The 20,583-nt window shown below is 32.8% G+C and overlaps 1 protein-coding gene across 2 annotated transcripts; it reads left to right on the top strand.

Annotated features, from left to right (window-relative positions):
- The first annotated feature begins 10,792 nt into the window (after nt 1-10,792).
- LOC115994100 (cullin-1) lies at nt 10,793-20,090 on the top strand. 2 transcript variants are annotated; one of them, XM_031118129.1, is made up of 20 exons: nt 10,793-10,951; nt 11,448-11,627; nt 11,766-11,865; nt 14,372-14,557; nt 14,757-14,804; nt 14,888-15,091; nt 15,184-15,261; nt 15,470-15,559; nt 15,672-15,752; nt 15,872-15,934; nt 17,387-17,422; nt 17,505-17,591; nt 17,674-17,823; nt 17,908-17,963; nt 18,100-18,220; nt 18,380-18,541; nt 18,634-18,777; nt 18,900-19,118; nt 19,217-19,384; nt 19,481-20,090. In XM_031118129.1, exons 2-20 carry the CDS (start codon nt 11,488-11,490, stop codon nt 19,580-19,582), a joined length of 2,235 nt encoding a protein of 744 aa, XP_030973989.1. In that variant the 5' UTR covers nt 10,793-10,951; nt 11,448-11,487; the 3' UTR covers nt 19,583-20,090. The 2 variants fall into 2 exon arrangements, with proteins under 2 accessions (XP_030973989.1, XP_030973988.1); XM_031118128.1 differs by having other exon boundaries at nt 10,793-11,206.
- The last annotated feature ends 493 nt before the right edge of the window (nt 20,091-20,583 follow it).

The following is a 20,583-nucleotide window of genomic DNA, read 5'->3' as shown; positions in this document are numbered from 1 at the left end:
CCATCTTGTTGGTTTAAAATTGATAATAGTAGCTGGATTCCTTCCTTACTTGATTCACAGAAGAGTGCAATTGCGAGTCCATATTTTGCATTTTTGTCCCCTTATTTGTTGGCTTGAAGAAGGATTTCTTTTCCTACTTTAGTTTTACCTTGCACAAAATATTTGTGAGCTCCGACCCAAAATAGTGTTTGTTTGTTTGTTTCCGACCCTAAAGCATCAATGAATGAGTTTTTCTTCATCATTTCGAAGGAATGAAGGATTTTGAAGCAATCCAGTCAGATTGATGTGGTGAAGAACTTTTGCTTTTTTGGTTAGCCGATTGAATCGCTTGCAGCTGTTTTTTAAAACAAAAAACACATTAAGAAATTAATGTGCTAAAAAAATACATATTTTAATACTATATTATAAAATTGAGAAACATTTATTTTCCTTTAAACATACTTTTTATGCCTACAATTTGGTTCAAGTTCAATTTATTTTGTATCCCCATATTTAAAAAGTTAAATTTCATTCCAGAAAAATTATGACTTCTAAAATTTGTATATGTAATACTAAAAATTTAGGAAAAAAACAAAAATACCAACTAAGTTAAATTACTATCTGAAAAATTATAGTATGCTCATACCATTATGACAAAGCAACTACTTCCCAATTAGAAGAAATGAGACTTCATTTAAGCAAATCATGAAGTAATTAAGAAAGTATTACCCTGCCACCTGTGAGTTGATTTTCTGTTCTTTAAATCAAAGTAGAGAAGGGGAGAAGTTTATTCATTTTCTTGACTGTTTGAATAAGGAGATTAGCAACAAAAGTTCACTTACAACCGTTGGATATCTATTGATAAGCAAGTATTGAATTTTGGCAGAAGTAACTGAAAGAGAGGCATCCAAACAAACAGAGATAGGGAAAAGAAATCTCTACAGAACAGGACAAAAGACACCAACATATGTATCCTATCCTAGTAATCTGTATATTCTAAATAGCACAACCTATAACGTTCCTATGACAATATCTATACAACAGGGACCCAAAAAATGTATTATTAAATACATGTAAATAGCTGCCAATTGATTAATATTCACATCAGTTACTTAAGACAAAGTAATTAATTTTGGTGATTGTCAATTTGTTTTTTAGATTCATATCTTGTCCCATGATATGGTATAATAACATAAACATGTGACTACTTGAAGACAAACCTTGAAGTAGCGTGTGAGTGATGTTCATTAGCGTAGGAGTCGTTTGAATTGTTCAATCTTCATCCTCTTCAACCTTTGCCTTTTTACAATGAAAGATATACTTGCCACCATTTTTTAATAGATAAATTATGTTTAAACAGGATGACATAATATAGATTTTTTTTAATAATTTTAGTTGATAACAATAAAATATTTGTATGATTTTAATTGTAAGAATATTAGAATATTACGGAGAAGAGATGATAGGTTCATTATATTTTTAAAAATGGGAAATTGTCATAAATAATTGAAGTATTTGGTTGTGAGAGGTAAATGATTTGAAAGCTTCATGTTTGATTCAGATTGGGATGGTGTAAGTTTTGAAATAAATGGAAAGGTAATATACTTTCATGAATTGATTTATTAGATAATCGAAAACAGAGGATGTTGAAGAGTCTTTGCAATAAAAATTTGTAAATTATGTTTAAAGGTAAAATAAAATATTGTTTTTGGCTGTTAAGTTACAGCACTATTGAGCAATATATAGAGGTCTTTTTATTTTTCTAATGACATTCAGTTATAAAATTTGATATTAAAAATTACTAATGAATCAATTATTGAAAGCAATATATGTGTGGTAATGGGTAAGATTTTGGCACAGTAGTTGGTGGTAGTATATTTAGGTTCCTCAATCAAATGAAATCCACCTAAATGAATTAGATTTTTTTTTTTTTTTAAATACAACATTGTTTGTATTTTAACACGTTTTTTTATAAATAAAAAAATTAAAAGATTAGAGGAAAAAAGATATGTATTTTAATAGATTTGGAGGATGTGGTTTAATTTAGATGTTAAATTAAAAGATGATGTTTTGATTGTCAAATAATGAAGTTTGTAATTAAACTTAAATGAGTATATTTCATGAAATAGAAGTAGCTATAGTTGCTGGCTGGTATTGATTTTATTAGTGCTAATGCTTAATTGGATAACAATTTGATTTTCCAAAAAGTTTTATTATTAATGAAGGAAAGTATTCGATTTCATTTTTTTTGACACAATATGTAGAAATAATACAACTCTGAAATAAGTTTATATAGACAGGAAAATATAAAATTCCAATATCATTTGCGTCTTTGAAGCTTCTTCTTCTTTGATGACTTTTGTTCTGTAGCTTTTCGATGATTGATCAGATCTTGAAGAAACATGTTATTGTCATTTGGTTTCGCATCTTCAACATTTGAGGCAGAACTCATTGATGGGATGGCATCATCATTGTCTTCTTGTTTTGATCCACTTGCATCATTATTTGCATTTGTTAATGGTTTTGTATCAAGAACTTGAAATGTGTTTTTGTCTGAAGTTTGATTTGCTTTTTTCTTGATTTCATAATTCTCCAATGTTTCCTACACCAAAGAATGTTTATTAAATTATATTGTAGATATTTTTTTTTTTTGAATGAATTTGCAAATAAATATAGCAGTAGAAAGCTTACTGTTGTGGTATCAGCATTATTTGTGGGTGGATCACTTGGATCATTATTTGCATGTGGGGATGGTTTTGTATCAATAACTTCAAATGTTTTGTTGTCAGAAGTCTATTCTGGACTTTTCTTGATTTCGTCCTTTTGTGGTGGTTCCTAAAACACAGTCTGTGGATTAAAACACAATGTTTGATTTTGCAAATAATGGTAAGTTTGTAATTATTGACAGTTTACTGTTGTGCTATGATTAAGTTTCATTGCCATTTGATCATTTGAAATGTTGTCAAACAACTTTTCAATTGTATATAATTCCCAAGAAAAGTATAAAAATAAAAAGACAAAGAAAAAGTACTATGGAAACCCAATGAGGGAAACAGAAACCATAAATTGATGTGACCAAATCTAATAGTGGAGAAGTTTTTGAGTAAATGCAGCTTATTTGATCAGAGTAACATAAAAAGTAATCATTCAATTATCACTGACTTGGGCATGAACATTTTTACAAATGCCTCTGATTGAGCAGTATGCAATAGTAGTCTAAAAATTGTCAAATTTAAAAGTTACATATCCCCTATCGAGATATTGCAAATTAATTTTTTTTTTGCAATTTAGGTCTTCCTTCCAATTTCATTAAAAATTTTCCATTAAAAATATATCATTCACTCATGAAATAGATCTATAAAATTAATTAAAAATATTTTTTCATAAATTAATTACATACTTTCAACTTCAGATATTAAATGGTAAAGACGTATTGAAAATATGTGGAAGACGTATTGCTCAAAAAAGAACTAAAGACGTAATTTATATAATGTTTGAACTAAAGAACTAATTCGCTCTGCTTTCTTTTCTTTTCTTTTTTTTCTTTTTTTAACTAATTTGAACTAAAGAACTAATTTTTTTTAACTAATTTGAACTAAAGAACCAATTTTTTGAAGTATGTAATTAACAAATTAACTAAATAAGAGCAAAACATTTTACAATACGTCTATCAAGTTAATTACATATTTAATGGTTAGTTGAAACTTGCAAGTAAGAACCACCCAGATTAATAGGATGCATAAAATGTTTACTATAATGTTTTGCTCTTCTTGAAAGACGTATTTTAATGGGATGCATCAACTTTCCAGATGTATTCAAGTTAATTACATATTTAATGGGAAGTTGAAACTGATACATCTTAGGTGGGGAGAGAGATTTAGGCCTTATAAATCTCGACTAAAAAACACAATCTTAGCACAAAATAAAACACTTGCACAGTGACATAAAATTGAAACCATGAATATCAAATCATGTTTAAACCAAAGACCATGATAAACACAATTATGCAGAAAAATTACTGCAAAAATTGAAACACCAGAAAAACAATTTGCTTTGATTCTAAAACCCAATCCATGTTATACAATCATGATATTGAAGTACGCTCTGATATCAACTGTCGAAAAATAGCAGAAGCAAATAGAATTAAAAACCCAGCAATCAAAAAAATCAAAATGAACAGACCCAAAAGAGGTAGAGATCTAATTAAAAAACCCAACAATCAAAAATTCAACACCCTAAAAAAGATGCAGTAAACAATCTGCCACACCATAGCAACCTTATAACTCTTAATTAAAAAACACAATCTTAGCACAAAATAAAAACACTTACACAGTGACTTAAAATTAAAACCATGAATATCAAACGAAGTCTAAACCAAAGACCACGGTAAACACAATTATGCAAAAAAATTACTGCAGAAGATTGAAACACCAGGAAAACAATTTGCTTTGATTCTAAAACCCAATCCATGTTATACAATCATGATATTGAAGTAGATAGTGGAAGCAAACACCACAGCACTATGCTAGGAAATCATAGTCACACTAAGTAGTTGGAATCACATGAAATTATAACAAAATCTAATAAGGGAAATAGAAACCATAATGCAAAATAATGGGGCAAAAAAGAACTGAGATGTAGAGATACCTCAACTGAAGCAGGCAAGTTCTGTTAGTATTTATACACCGTGTGGAAAGGAAGACAAGGAGGAAGGAAATCAAATAGGCAATCATTACTACAAAACGGTAGAGCAGGAAGGTGGGTAGCTTTCAAACTCTCTATTTTCTCATGCAATACCTGAAGGCTTCAACATTTTTTTTTTCCTTTAAGCTTCCCTCCATGTTACAATCTTCAAACTCTTTGTCTCCTCACGTTTCTATTTGGTCACGCAAAACGCTGAAGGCTTCAATGTTTTTTTTTTTTTTTTTTTCCTTTAAGCTGAAAAGGCTCACACAAAACCCCGAAGGCTTTAACATTTTTTTTTTTTTTTCCTTTAAGTTGAACTGAAAATGCTTTAGATTGGGCTTAATAGTAGAACTAAATAAATAAGAAGTGAGCTGGATTAATTATACAAATTTATTATAGGATGACAATAGAAGTAAATAAATAAGTGGTGGGCTGGATTTATTATAGGGTGATAGTGGAAGTAAATAAATAAGTAGTGGGCTGCATTTATAGGGCTGAAAATTGTAAAAAAACCATTTTAAAATTGTAGGACAATTTTTTTTTAAATAACGTGGCAGCTGATGTGGCGCAATGTGAGAGTAACAGCATTAAACGCTACGCTTCAACTTTTAGTAATATATAGATATAGAATATAGATTTGCACTAACCCCACAAAATAAATAAATGTATGTTACCTATCATTGTTTACATCGGAAAAAATAGAGGGGATATAATCATATAGCTGGTAGATAATAAAATTAGAACGTATAAAATAAAAAATTTGATAAAGTAAATAAAAGAAACTATGAACTATTCTCAAAGTCTCAATGCTAGAGCAACACCAGCACTAAGAGCATAATAGAGCTAAAGTTCCTGTTTGAATTAATGAAGGACGCGAAATGTAAGTGAAGTGATATATACATACATATATATATATATATATATATATAATTTTTTTTTTAAGACAAATTTGAACTCTACATGTTGATTGTAGATTAAAAAAAAAAAGTTTGCCCCCAAAGGATTTCAAATGCAACCCATCCATTATTTTTTTATTGATAGAAAAATAGTAAAATACATTCAAGAGCTTTTTAGCTCATGAATCAACACTTTTCTAACGTTTTTACTAGAGACATTTAAAATTCAAAATTGAAATCCTCTCTCTCCCCCAATTATCGAATTGTCAACTAAAGAAATGAAAAAAACTAAACCCTTCTTTTCAACTACTCCCATCTCATAATGAATTAAATAAAAAATAAAAAAATTGATAGCTAATAACAAGACAAGTTTATATTCACATGTTTGCCAATACAAATGATCGATATTTAAATCCTAACACTTTTATTTTGGAAAATGAGTAAAAATTGTGTAATATGTACACCAATTATAGATGAGAAAAAAAGTGTAATATGTACACCAATTATACACGTCCTCTAGACAAGGAATACGCATATCATATCTTAAATGTTGACCTTGTTTTTCTAATAAACTAGTTGCGTTGACGACAGTGGATCCAATGATGAGTGGCGCCAAAAGATGGAGGGTGATGAGTTGATTGGGTTGTGGGAGAGTAGAACTAAGGGTGAGAGAGGGGGAGAAATTGTTGTGAGTGAGAGATGGGTGGCACCGACAAAGGTGGAGCCGAAGAAGGTGGAGTTGTTGAGTTGTGGGAGAGAAGGACTGATGGTGGTCTGGGTTGTGGAGAGAAAATTGATAGTGAAGACTGAAAAGAGGCAGAGTATCAAGTTTGCGAGAGAGGAGCAAGCTTGGGTTTGAGATAGAGGAAAGCAAGCATAAAAGGTCAAATTTTAAAATTTTTAAAAAAATGCTGATTGTAAGATTGTGGAGCTATCAAATCTGGTCAACTAAAAGTCAAAGGTTTTGTTTTATAGTATATATAGATGTGTAAACAATGAGGAATAATTTTTGTGTACACTATCTAGAGGCAAATTATGTGCTCGTATTTTTGGTTGAGGTGGTTAACAAAAACTTCTTAAGAAAAAAAGTCAATAGTATTACTATCACATGATTTTTCTTATGTGACGAACTTGAGTCCGAATCTCTATTTCTTATTTTAAAAAATAAAAATAAAGACTTAATTACACCTTTTGCTTTAAATCTTCACAGATAGGGAGGTCAATTTGGAAGCAGACCCATAGCTTCCAACATGGAATAGAATTTTACATGCTCTTGCTAATTTGCAAGATCAGAAGGTTAATTCAATCTAACAATTATGTCAACATTTATGGTGGCCCCAACCTTAGTGTTATCGTCTCTTGCAACTCCTTGTTCTCATATAATATATAATTGCATGCAATGTTCATTCAATCTTTTGGTTCTAAAATTTTGACCATTGTTTTAATGTCTTGTGACCTAAAAATTTTGACCATCGTGACCTAAAAGTTGTTAAGTGTCAACTTGTGCTTCGTGATTGGTGCACAATTATTCAACTTTTCACCGAATACCAACAAGTGAACATTTTCATCCAAAAAAAAGTTTACATTGAAACATATTGTGAAATTCAGTTTAAATTTGGTTGTGTGTAGTTGGGCTTATTCCTATGATCCACACTCCATCATTTGGACATTGGAAATTGACCCCCCGCCCTGTGCGGAGGGAACCCTTCCTTATCTTATTAAAAAATCTAATATCACATACATTTTTATCACAACTTTGATGTGCCAGTCTATGAATAGTGAAGAAAAAACTATGATTCTATATAAAAGTGATAGATAATTAATCAAAATCTGTTGCATAGAATAGTTGTGAAAATAGATAAGTGTTAGTATTACTACCAACTTTAAGAGCAGACTAAGAAATTCGAACGAAATGGGTAATTAGCTATAATTTCCCAACCATTTAGTTAGTAGTTTTAGTTACAAAATTATATTATTTACTAGCATCTCGAGTCTTTTAAACTCGATTTTGACCTATAAATCAAGCATCAAAGACTCGATTTTTATGCTCTAATTACTTCCGACGTGGCATATTTTTCCACGTGGTTACATAGAAATCGAGTCTCTAAGACTCGATTTCTAACCCTTATAAATAGAAACAAGTCAGAGAGGAACCAGAACATCAGAGAAGAAAGCAGGAAAAAAAAAAAAAAAAAAAAAAACCAAAAACAGAAAGGGAGATCGGCTTCAGATCGGAGTGGGTCGCGCGACCCGACCGCGCGTGGCCTGGGCTCGTGCGACCCAAGTAGCGCGAGGCCTGGGCTCACGCGATCCAGGCCACGCGACCCAGCTCTTTCTCTCCCTCTGATCTGAGTCTTTCTCTGCCTCTAAGCTATTTATCTCCCTCTGATCTGAGTCTTTGGATTGATTTGTTTGAGATTTCTTAAATTTGTTTTTGGGCATTTTGGCTCGTCTATGAGACTTAAAATTTTTAAAAATCTTTTTGGGTTAGAAATCGAGTCTTAGAGACTCGATTTCCAGGTAGGCTCCACGTGGAAAAAAAATCCACATCGGACGTAATCAATCCATAAAAATCGAGTCCCAAAAACTCGATTTATAGGCCCTAAATGGAGTCTTTGAGGCTCGAGATGTTAAAAAAAAAATTTCTTTCAAAACTGGACCTACTAACTAGATAGTTGGAAAATTAGAGTTAGTTACCTATTTTTCCCAAGAAATTCTTGAATTATTGATTTGACTATAAGATTGACTCTCTTTTGAAAATTAAATAAAACAAATAATTAATAGGTTGATTCTCTTTGACCCTTTTGCCCTTCGGCAGCCAATCCTCCAGTTAATTTTCCCTTGTTAATTGCCTTCAAAAGCTCCTCCAACTTTTTTTGTTAAATCTCCTCCAACTTCACATCATATAATCTTAGTATATGTTATTTGTATGAGAAAGTCTATAAAACTCAGGAAAAAAAAAAAAAAAAGTCTATAAGCACAAAAATAATTGACAAAAAATCTCACATCAGTTGATATGACATATTGTTAATGGTAGGAAGAAAAATAATGTCAATAATGGGTCCAAATAAAAACCTGTAAAAATTTACCAACTAAATTAGAGTCTGTTTGGATACTGCTTATTTGCTAAAAATTGAAAATTTATTGCTGAAAAAACTGTAGCAAAATAATTTTTAAACTATGAATAGTACTGTGGGACCCAGCCAAAAAATGCAAAACGCCTAATAATCCTTAGGCAAACGAACGCTTATTATGAAATTTTTTGTATATGTAGTATTGCTTAACTCTATTTGTATTCATACCTCTTACTGTATCATATGGTTGCATGCTCCAGTTACTGTCCTAACATCGTATGGCATTGCTCCTTAGCAATCAATTAAAATAAATTTAAAGGTTGAATTCAATGTAATGGTGAAAAATGCCTCTAATTGCCAAAGAAATCTAGTAACAATATCCTAATTGTATGGCATTGCTTTTCTTAAGCCCAATGTGCGTCTAGCAATTTAACTTCTTTTTTTAGGCCTGGCCGCGTGGGTTAACATAGAAGCTAAATTTTCTGGTCCATTAGCTATGTAGATGGGCCCAGAAATGTGTAATTTCTCGTGGTGCCTTCAACTAAGGGCTTTCCCATGAGAAACCCTTGATTGCTGATGCCCTTTTTGTCCTAGTCGTCGTTGTTGTTGTTGTTGTTGTTGTTGTTTTTTTTTTTTTTTTTTAATTTGAAGATGTGTGAAAAAATAGTGGTTAACTTAGATTTATTGCATTGTCTCAATTTCAACGTTTTATTAGGATCATGATATTCCATTGTGCTTTGTTCTTGTTTAGTGGCATCATCAAGCAGGTCAGAAGGGTATAATTAATGCCGATCCAGGTCAGAAGGGTATAATTAATGCCGATCTAGGTTGAAGTTATTATAGCTTAGAAAAAAAAAAAGGTTTGAAGTTATTATAACAAGACATGGGAGTTATCATTAACCTAGTAGTTTACTTAAACAAAGTACAATGATTAGAAACTATTTTGTACCTGTCTTTAACTGCCAATGTTTTTTTTTTTTTCCCTTAAAATTCTATTTCACTTTATAAAACGTTTTTCTTTATTTCAACACAAATTTTTAGCAAGTTTCCTCTAAAATCACTTTTACAATTCAAGTGTAGTAATAATTTCCAACCCTGAATTTGCAAACAAACATTTGAACCTTTGACCAAACCCACAGATTTTTTTTTTTTTTTTGTTGATAGGAAGAAGCCAAAAGAATTGATTATGATTGAAATAGTAGAAGTCTGGATAAAAAAAAGAAAAAGGAAACAGATTAATTTGTAATATTAAGAATGTTACAATTAGAATACTCATGAAAAAAGAACGGCGATAAATGCAAATAAGAGGCATCTTTGTATTTGCAAGAAATCCTTGTTATTTTTTTATTCTACTCCTACATGATCAAAACTTTCATAAGCTTGAGCTTTTGTTGTTGATATAAAAACATCACTTTCCATGTCTTCGGATACAACCCATGCATGTGTCTCTGTTATTTGTAAGAATAAGCCCTTGTTATGGTTTCATGCAACTTCATCACTTCTTCCGCTTATTGGATAACAAAACGGATTTTTCAAATGTATAAAATAAAAACTTCAACAGCTTTTGTTACTATAAACTTCCTACCCCTGATTTTTTAAATTTATTTTTACAAACATTTCATCTAGAAAGTAGACATTTTTTTTTTATAATAATAATAAATAGGTATAAATAGAACAAAAGAGGGGGCTTATATAACTTTGTATAACCTTTTATATACTACCCTCTCCTTTGTTCTATTCATTAATTGAATTTAAAAGGTAAATATCTCGGTTTCACATATAATTTATATAGATATAATTTTTTTCGAAAAAAAATCTTTTCTTCCTTAGGAAAGAAATGACTTACTATCTTTGGAATCCGATTCTATACCCTAAAAAAAAGAAAGCTTTTGGTTTTTGAAACCTTATAAAAGGTTTTTACAACTTACGCGAGGACGTCTTAAAAAAAATCAATTAACATTGAAAGTGTATATTAAAAAAAAAAAAAAAAATTGAGGAAACATGAGGGGATTTCACCCATTAACAAAAAGTGTATGACCTTCATTGCAAAATAAGTTAATTCTCATGACTCTAAACTATTTCTTTTTTTTTTTTTTTTTTTTTAATTTTATTTTTTGGTGAGAAAAGAAAATATTGCATTATAGAACTGGGTGGTGGAGCCACATCTGTTTCTGTGTCTCAAACAAAAGTCCTTTATAGCAAAAAATTTCTCCTTTTCCTCATCAATGCTCTGTCGGAGCTCGTTTCCTCCTCCTCCTCCTCCGTCCCTACCGTTTTCTCTCTCTCCGTTAGGGTTTCTTCGCCATTCCAAATCAGGTCTCTCTCTCTGATTTTTTCAATAAAATCTCGATCTCTGACTTTTCTTGTAGGTTTAATTTTCAGTGTTCGGTAATTCTAAATCTTTGCTTTTCGAGCTCCGATTAGAGTGATTGCTTTTGTTTTGGGGAAAACTTTTTGGAAGTTTGATTTGGTTGGTTTTGGAATCTTGAGCTTCGTTTGGTTCCCGAGAAAGTCTAAAATTAGAAACGAAATGAAAAAATTGGGATCGTACAACAGCTCCACCGAGCTTCGGTAACTTTGTGATTTGTAATTTGAGCTTTTTAGTTGTACTTTCATGCTGCAAAAACAGAGCATTAGGGTTTTTGGGGGAAAATTATGTTTAGCTTTCAGTTTATGCATCTGAGAATTTTAATTGGGGGGTTTTCTTTGTTGTTCAATAGGTTTTGTGTGAAAATTTGTAATGATTTTGGTACTAGGATAGGATGTAATGTGAGTGTGACCGGGTTTTGAGATTCGGTGTTTTGTTTTGCAGGTTTTGGCTTTGGGGGTTAAGGAATTAGGGTTATAGCGGCATGACGATGAGTGAGCGAAAGACCATAGACTTGGAACAAGGATGGGAATTTATGCAGAAGGGGATCACAAAGCTGAAGAACATTCTAGAAGGATTGCCCGAGCCGCAGTTCAGCTCGGAGGACTACATGATGCTCTACACGTATTGATTTCCATGCCATTTTACTTTTAGTTGCTTCATTTATTTTTTGTTAATTGTATGTGTTTCAAAGTTTTGAGTTTGATGAAAATGATTGTGATATTGTTTGTTTTGCTTGATTTTTTTTTTTTTAATGTACAGAACCATCTATAACATGTGTACACAGAAGCCTCCTCATGATTATTCCCAACAGCTCTATGATAAGTACCGAGAATCATTTGAGGAGTACATAACTTCAACGGTGAGGAACATTTTGTGTGTACTGTGATTACATGTATTCTTCCGCATTTTGTTTGAATTCGCTTGACTTTGTTGACGTAGCATGAAATATGAATTATGTGTAATACAACTACTTGCTGCGGAATATCACTTTGTGAGGTATAGGATTGAATCTAATAGTTATATAACAGGAAATGTGGGTTGAATTGTATAAAATCAGGGGAGATGTCTGACTTCCTTTCATTCTTTGCAAGACAACAAATATTATTAGGTGAAGCTTATTCTTGTGTGACTTTTAAGAATTGGTGTTTTCCTTACTAGGATTCATCTTATGTTCTTGGGTTGGTTCATGTGTGAGTTGCAATGACAATGGCTTATTGCCCTAAATTGAAATCTTGCTGGCCCACAAGGTAAAAATATTATAATAGTGAGGTATTGACAGTTCTTTGCTAAGAGATGTTTAGTATGCTATTGCTGGATTTATTATTTTGAATATGAAGTGAGGTCTCTTGATACCATAGTCAGTGAGGAGTTCTTTTTTTATTTATTTATTTTTTCTTCTTTCAATGAAGTATTATTAACCTTTGCTTTATTGAAGACTTAAATGTGTCAGGCTCAACCTTGAATCAAAGTTAACATTTATTCTATTACTTTCATCAAAATTGGCAATTATTTATTCTACTTTGAAGCACACTTTTTTAAATGAAAGGTGAAGCGTTTGAAAAAAAAAAAAAGATATAAAAAAAATAAATAAATAAAAGAAACATGTTTAACAGTGATATAAAATGCATATTGCATGTCAAAAGACTTGATTTTGCACAAGTCAAATGTTGTTGCCTGTTGTAATATTCACGCATGAATGATGTGTTTGGTTAAGTGTTCAAGTCCCATATTGTGTAATAATAAACACAGTGAGAATTAATTAATATAATAATATTTGGCACAAACCTACTGGCCTAAGCTTCTAAGTTAAGGTGGTGTTCCAACATGCTGTATCAAGTTGTCAAAAAGAACTTCCTTAGGGCTTTAGCATTCAACTCTCAAAAATCTGAGATCAATATGTGCCATCTGAGCCATTGTTTCAACAGGGCAAGCCTTTGATGTGATTGTGCATGTTGTTGGTGGATCCCACATAAGAGCAAGGAAGACCCCTATGATATCCTACCCATGGTTGAGTAAGGACTTTAAAAGTGATGAATTAACGGAACTATGCTTGTGCACTGGTGGCTCTCATAGTAGTGTGAGAAAGATTCATTTTTTCTATTAGTAATGTCACATATGCACTCGATGGGTTTTGAATCCATGACCTTACCCTCCACTCTTTTCATTTGGTGTTTTGGGGGGGGGGGGGGGGCAGCGGAGATGCTGTTTGAGATAGAACTCAATGGCTACAAGAAGGATTCCCATGTCAATTGTATCAATGATTGAGTAATGGCAAGCATTGGATTCTTGTGACACTAAGCTTAAACTATTAAGAAAAAAAAATTCCATTTGAAGGGGAGGCTAGTCAAAGTGTTTGTTGATGTGGCAAGATAGAATACTCACACGTGAAGGGAAAGATTTGTTAAAATAATTACATAAGATATTAAAACTCTTTTCAGAGTCAATATTAACACCTTCTCACTACCAATAGATCAAGCCATCAAAAAGAGACTTCCTATGATGTTAACATTCACCCTCACAGATTCAAGATCCCTACATTTGGCCTCTCTGTCAAGATAAATGAGCCTCCTTCCTATCTCTGAAGTAGCTGTTGTATTTCGAGTTACCTCCTCTTTCTCAAACTGGAGAACTGTTTTGTTAATTTTCAATAGCTTTCACATTTACTTGTCAATCATTTGATGGCCTCTACGGTTTGTTGATTAAATTTTAAGCTCATGCTTTGTTGCCCTTTTGTGGCTTGCAAGAGTGAGATCAGGAAGCATCAAAAGGTAATATTACTAGTATAGCTGCCAGAATAATGACTGAAAGGAGGAAAAAAACACAACTGTAATTTAATACTGCTACTGCTTGTTATTCCATTCTCATAAGTTTTCTGTCTTTTAAGTTCTCAATGGTTTGCCATTATCTTAAAAGATAAAAGAAAGTTTTCTTGTACTTTTCTTTGAAAAAGAAGTATTAATGGTTATTATTTGTTTGATTCTGATATTAATATTATGATATAAGCACTTTAGACTTTAGTTATCTAAGAGGTGTGGGGAAAACTGTTGGGAAAGCAATTACCAAGATAAGTAGGACCTTTGTTTGATCAGTATCTCATTTCTAGCTCAAGAAATGTCTTGCATCTCAGTTCTATTTTCTTCTCTGTGTGTGTGCATGTGTGTTTATAAATGTATATATATGTGTAAGTATATTTATTTATAATTCTCTTGCCAATGAGCTATAGCTCCATTAGCACTTCATAATAATGGGATGAAGGGTGAGTACGTGGGTTCAAAACCCACTAGGTGCATGTGTAACTTACCACTAAAACAATGTATTTATAGTTCTCTTGCAATCATTTTCCAACAGTTTCTTCTTCCGTACAGGTATTGCCATCTTTAAAAGAGAAGCATGATGAATTTATGTTGAGAGAGCTTGTAAAAAGGTGGGCAAACCACAAAGTAATGGTGAGATGGCTTTCTCGTTTCTTCCATTATCTTGATCGATATTTTATTGCTCGGAGGTCACTTCCGCCCCTTAATGAAGTTGGACTTACTTGCTTCCGTGATCTGGTATGTCATGACCAAACCCCTATGTGATGCACCATCTTGATTCATGTTGTGTAGGCCATTCTTATTTTTATTGCCTCTTGATAATGGATTAGTTCACATTCTAAACCAAGACTTTACAGTCTTCCATCCAATTTGATGCTCATTTCCTTCATAAGATATATCAATTGTGATACGGAGGGCACGTTAATTCTGATTTCAGGTCTACCAGGAGTTAAATGGAAAAGTAAGGGATGCTGTAATTTCTCTGGTATGTTTGCACTTTTGCCTGTATTATAGACTGAATTTGTATAGCTCTGAAAAAAGTTTACTTAAGACAATTCTTTCGATCAGATTGATCAAGAACGTGAAGGAGAGCAGATTGATCGAGCTTTATTGAAGAATGTTTTAGATATATTTGTCGAGATTGGAATGGGGCAAATGGATCAGTATGAAAATGATTTTGAAGAAGCAATGCTTAAAGATACTGCTGCCTACTATTCTCGAAAAGCTTCCAGCTGGATTCTAGAAGATTCTTGTCCAGATTATATGCTGAAAGTAAACTTTATATGCCCGTGTTTTTTGGTAAAAAGTGATTTCCTATAGATATTGAATGATCTCTAATGTCTGTTGAGACTTGGGAATTCCAGGCTGAGGAGTGCTTAAGACGAGAGAAAGATAGGGTTTCTCATTACTTGCATTCTAGCAGTGAGACAAAGCTACTGGAGGTTTGTACCTTCTTTTAGAAAAAAAAAAAAAAAGTAATCCATCTTTTCTGGTGTAGTAGTCCTATGAATGATGTTTTATTAGGTTGATGAAATATTAAATTTTTTAGTGATGTTCATTGATTTTTGCAATGCCTTTCAATGTTTTATTTAAAAATCTGTAAATCTGGCTGTTACTTTGTTATTATGACCTCGTTTTTCTTCCTTGTAGAAAGTTCAACATGAGTTATTGTCTGTATATGCAACCCAACTGCTTGAAAAAGATAATTCTGGATGCCATGCATTGCTTAGAGACGACAAGGTACTTGGTGATTATATTGTTTTTGAAATAGATTTGCTGATATTAATTGAAAATGGGCAATTATTTCTGCTTCTGATCACTTTATTTATTTCTCTGTTTAATTATGCCTAAGGTGGAAGATTTGTCAAGAATGTTCAGGCTCTTTTTTAAAATACCTAAAGGCTTAGATCCTGTTTCCAGCATATTTAAGCAGGTTAGTAGCCTCCAGCTTATGATTTATCCAATGTCTTCAATTTAAAAGGGATCCTATGCATGGCACATCTTCCTTCTGTCTCTCATTAAAGCTTTTTTTTCCACTGTTCTGTAATGCAGCATGTCACTGCTGAAGGAACAGCCTTGGTCAAACAAGCAGAAGATGCAGCAAGCAACAAGAAGGTCTGTGCCTTGATTTCCTTTTCCTCTTTATTTACTGTTTCAATGCTTTTCCCAGAAGGTGTTTTTCTCATTTAAATACCACAGTAGGAATTGAAAAGGCAAATACTTCCATTTCATACCCTTGCTAAGGAGGTGGCATCCATACTTCTTCACATAAGTGTTTTATCGTTCTTATATTCATGGAGCCATTCTAAAATCTTGGTGACAACATGCAACACTTTGAATTGTTTCAGACATGTTGCATTTCCCTTCACAAAATGTGAGATAGAGACATTTGGTTTACTTGACTTTTTTGTTTTGTGTATGAACATGCGTCATTTATGTGCACTTAATTGTGAGTCATTTTGTTGTTCTATTCCTCAGTAAACTTTTAGAATGTCTGATCCAATGGGATCTGTGGCGGACAAGTCAGTTGCCTGAGGCCATAAGCTACATTCTAATTTGTCCCTTGTTTTGAAGATTGGTTTTGAGGGTGAGTTCTAGTTAAAGCCAATATGAATAAAGTTTCAGAGATGCAATATATGGAAATATAAAACAAAACTTATGACAGTATGACAGTAAACTTGGAAAGATCACTTCTTACAACAATGTAGAATCAAAAGTGAAGCATATAGACAGAAAATGTTGAATAAAACAATATTTACATTCAAACGGATTAATTTTAATTGATACAGTCATTATAAGTTCATTATGAATACAGTCATTATATATATGAGTCCATAAAGTGTATGATCACCATAGTCTATATGGGTGAATTGGCTTATATATATAGCAATAGCAATGAAGCCTTTGTCCCAAATTTTTGAGGTCGGCTATGGATCCTCAACAAATTAGTTTAGACTGGCGAATTGGCTTATGTATAGGATCATTCAAAATTTTACCCATAAAAAAAAAAAAAAGATCATTCAAAATTAAATTTTCTTTTAGATTCTGAATTTATTCATGTTTTTTGAAATTTTAATGGTCCAATGCTAATCATTTAAAAAATGTAATGGCTAAATAAACAGACTGATTGGACTGATGGATGTAAAGATGCCTGGGCCAATTATTACTGAATTTTTCACCCTTCATTTTTTTTTTTGGTTGAACAAATTAGGAAATTCTTCATTTTTGTAATCCAATAGGAAATCACGCTTTGTAAGTTCACTTGCAATCTAAAAGGTGACTTCCAATAGGCTTACATTTTAGGCCGCACATTAAATACTTTCACATTACATATCATGTTATGATTAGTGATATATAACATTAGCATTAGTGACTTAGTATAGACTGAATGCACGGAAAATGATCATTAGAATGTTACGATCAGTGACTTTTTCCAGACCATTGTATCTTGACCTCTGCATACTGCTCTTTTTTTTTGTTAATTGATCTTTTTATGTGTGCCAGTACTTGAAAAGTTCATTATGCTTGTAATGCTCACTATTGTTTTTTCTTATCTTATTTTTACAGGCGGAGAAGAAGGACGTGGTTGGTCTGCAGGAACAGGTAATTGTATGAAGCTTCTACTTGTAGAATTTGTCTGGGCTGTTTGATGATTGGAAACTGATATGGACTGTGTGCTCTTCAGGTTTTTGTTAGAAAAGTGATTGAGCTGCATGACAAATACCTAGCTTATGTGAATGATTGTTTCCAAAATCACACTCTTTTTCATAAGGTTTGTATTAGAAATTGGCTTCAGGGTTTTCATGATCACACACGTGTTCCTCTACATCTAAATATTATGTGTTCCATTGTAGGCACTCAAGGAGGCTTTCGAGGTCTTCTGCAACAAGGGTGTTGCTGGAAGCTCAAGTGCAGAACTACTTGCAACTTTTTGTGATAATATTCTTAAGAAAGGTGGAAGTGAGAAACTGAGTGATGAAGCCATTGAAGAAACACTTGAAAAGGTCTACTCCATTCCTGATGAGTTATTCTATTTAGCTTCTAATAGAGATATTTTAGAACTTAATAATCTTCTAATCAACCTGCAGGTAGTAAAGCTGCTTGCTTATATCAGCGATAAAGACCTCTTCGCTGAATTCTATAGGTAAATAGTCTTATTTTCAAATATTGGTAGTCTTCAATCAGTTCTTTTGAACATTGAAACCACATTGATTATTGCTTTATGTTTACTTTAAAAACAACTTGTAGATGATTAATTTATGTTGCATAATTTCTGGTAGGAAGAAGCTTGCTCGACGGCTTCTTTTTGACAAGAGTGCTAATGATGACCACGAGAGGAGTATTTTGACAAAGCTTAAGCAGCAATGTGGTGGTCAGTTCACCTCAAAGATGGAGGGAATGGTCAGTTAACTTAATCTTTAAATAACTAAACTTTTAAATGTTAATGAAGTACATTTTTTATATTGATTGGATCCCAATATTTCATCTCTATTCAATATCCAAAATGGTACTCTAGTGGAGAATTTTTCCATTTAATTAAAAAAAAAAAAATTCTTGTAGGTTACGGACTTAACATTGGCGAGGGAAAACCAGACCAGCTTTGAGGAGTATCTGAGTAATAATTCACACGCAAATCCAGGGATTGACTTGACTGTTACTGTTCTGACTACTGGCTTCTGGCCAAGTTACAAGTCTTTTGACCTCAACCTTCCACCAGAGTTGGTAATTTGGAATTCTATATGATATAAATTTGCAATTTTAATTTATTTTGTGGAAGTCGCTAACATCCTTCTCTTCTTTTGCTATTGCTTTAGGTCAAGTGTGTTGAAGTTTTCAGGGAATTCTATCAAACAAAAACAAAGCACAGAAAACTTACATGGATATACTCTTTGGGTACTTGTAATATCAGTGGGAAATTTGAACCCAAAACTATGGAATTGATTGTGACCACTTATCAGGTGATATGTTCACAAAATTTTATTTCTATCCTACAAATGCTTTTTTGTAGATGTGAGTGCCACATCCGAATGGTTTTATTTCTTGCTAATATAGAGGGTTAATTCTTCTTCTTGTGGGACAGGCTTCAGCCCTGTTGCTTTTCAATTCCTCGGATAGATTGAGTTACTCAGACATCATGACGGAATTAAACTTGACCGATGATGACGTTGTAAGACTTCTCCACTCCTTGTCATGTGCGAAGTACAAGATTTTGAACAAGGAGCCTAACACGAAAACAATATCTCCAACTGATTATTTTGAGTTCAACTCAAAGTTTACTGACAAAATGAGGAGGATCAAGGTACTGAGCTATTTTCTGAATGTCTTGTTCCAGTTTGCCTTTTCAATTTACTGATTTTTGCTAGGCATATTTAATCTATTGCTTGGTTTGATGTGCAGATTCCTCTCCCTCCTGTGGATGAGAAGAAGAAAGTAATTGAAGATGTTGACAAAGACAGACGGTATGCCATTGATGCCTCGATTGTGCGCATCATGAAGAGTCGTAAAGTTTTAGGTCACCAGCAGCTGGTCATGGAGTGTGTTGAGCAGTTGGGTCGCATGTTCAAGGTTTTTCTGGCACCTCTTTTCCTCATATATGATTAATGTCCTGTATCTTTCAATCAGCTGTGACTCACTGTTGTTGCTTGAAATGTGATTTTGCAGCCCGATTTCAAGGCAATAAAGAAGCGAATTGAAGATCTGATCACACGAGATTATTTGGAAAGAGACAAGGATAACCCTAATTTGTTCAGGTACTTGGCATGAGGTGGCCTAGTTGAATATCACCAAATGAATTTGTGACTATTACTGCTGCAAATAACAAAGAAAAGAGGGTCAGTTCGTGGTGGAAAGAAAAGGGGAAAAGGCATGTACATAAATGCCACCATGTAAGTGCCTCTTTTGGTGATTGCTTAGTAGCAGTAAGCAGAGAATGCTTGTACATTTTTCCTTGGAAGCCAAGTAATGAACAACTACTGTAGATTTAGCACCCATGCCGGAGAAATTGTAATTGATTCCATAAAGTGGTCCAGTGCACTAGTTGGATCCCGCCCTGTATCTTTGTGTTGTAATTTATTGTAATATCCAGTCTCATGACTTAGTTTATGCTTCTGTTAATTGTTTATCCCCACCCCACCCCCTGCGACCGGCTGCCAATGGAAATGAAAAGTATATCTTTAATGTTACTCATCATTGCCTTTTAATTGTCAATCTTCAAACTATCAGATGGATGGTCCATTACTCCATCTTCATATGCAAATCTTTATTGCTCTCTTGTTTTGTGCATTAGTCTGTACTCATATAATTTTATTTGCTTAATGTAATTTCCAAGTCAATGTGCCAGCGTTATAAGATGCTTAAGCTTTTGTTTTTTAAGGCCTGGGACACGTGTTGGATTTAGAACAGTAAAATGAGTTTCATATTCTCTCATGCTTTTAGAAATCAATCTGTGTATTCAAATGCTATTATGATTAATTTCACTTCACGGGATTTAAAATAACCCCTATTCTCCTTGTAAACAGATCATGAGTGTGTGTGTGTGTGTGTGTGTTGATTGAAATTATTTGTTCACTTCTCAAATATTGACATATACTAGTCATCATACCTATGTCTTTCTAAACCATGAAAGTGTGGGATTGCCACCTTCATCAAGAATTTTTTGCTATGAACATAAATAACGAAAATAAAAGTATTATAATTAAACACTATAAGTACAACCTAAAATATAGCACAAACCAAGAAAAGTGTTAGCAATTACCATGTAAATA

This window comes from Quercus lobata, chromosome 6 (genome assembly GCF_001633185.2).
Source record: "Quercus lobata isolate SW786 chromosome 6, ValleyOak3.0 Primary Assembly, whole genome shotgun sequence".
In the NCBI taxonomy this organism is placed as follows: Eukaryota; Viridiplantae; Streptophyta; class Magnoliopsida; order Fagales; family Fagaceae; genus Quercus; species Quercus lobata.
The sequence above is the reverse complement of the archived record's forward strand: the minus strand, read 5'-3'. Positions and strand labels throughout refer to the sequence as shown.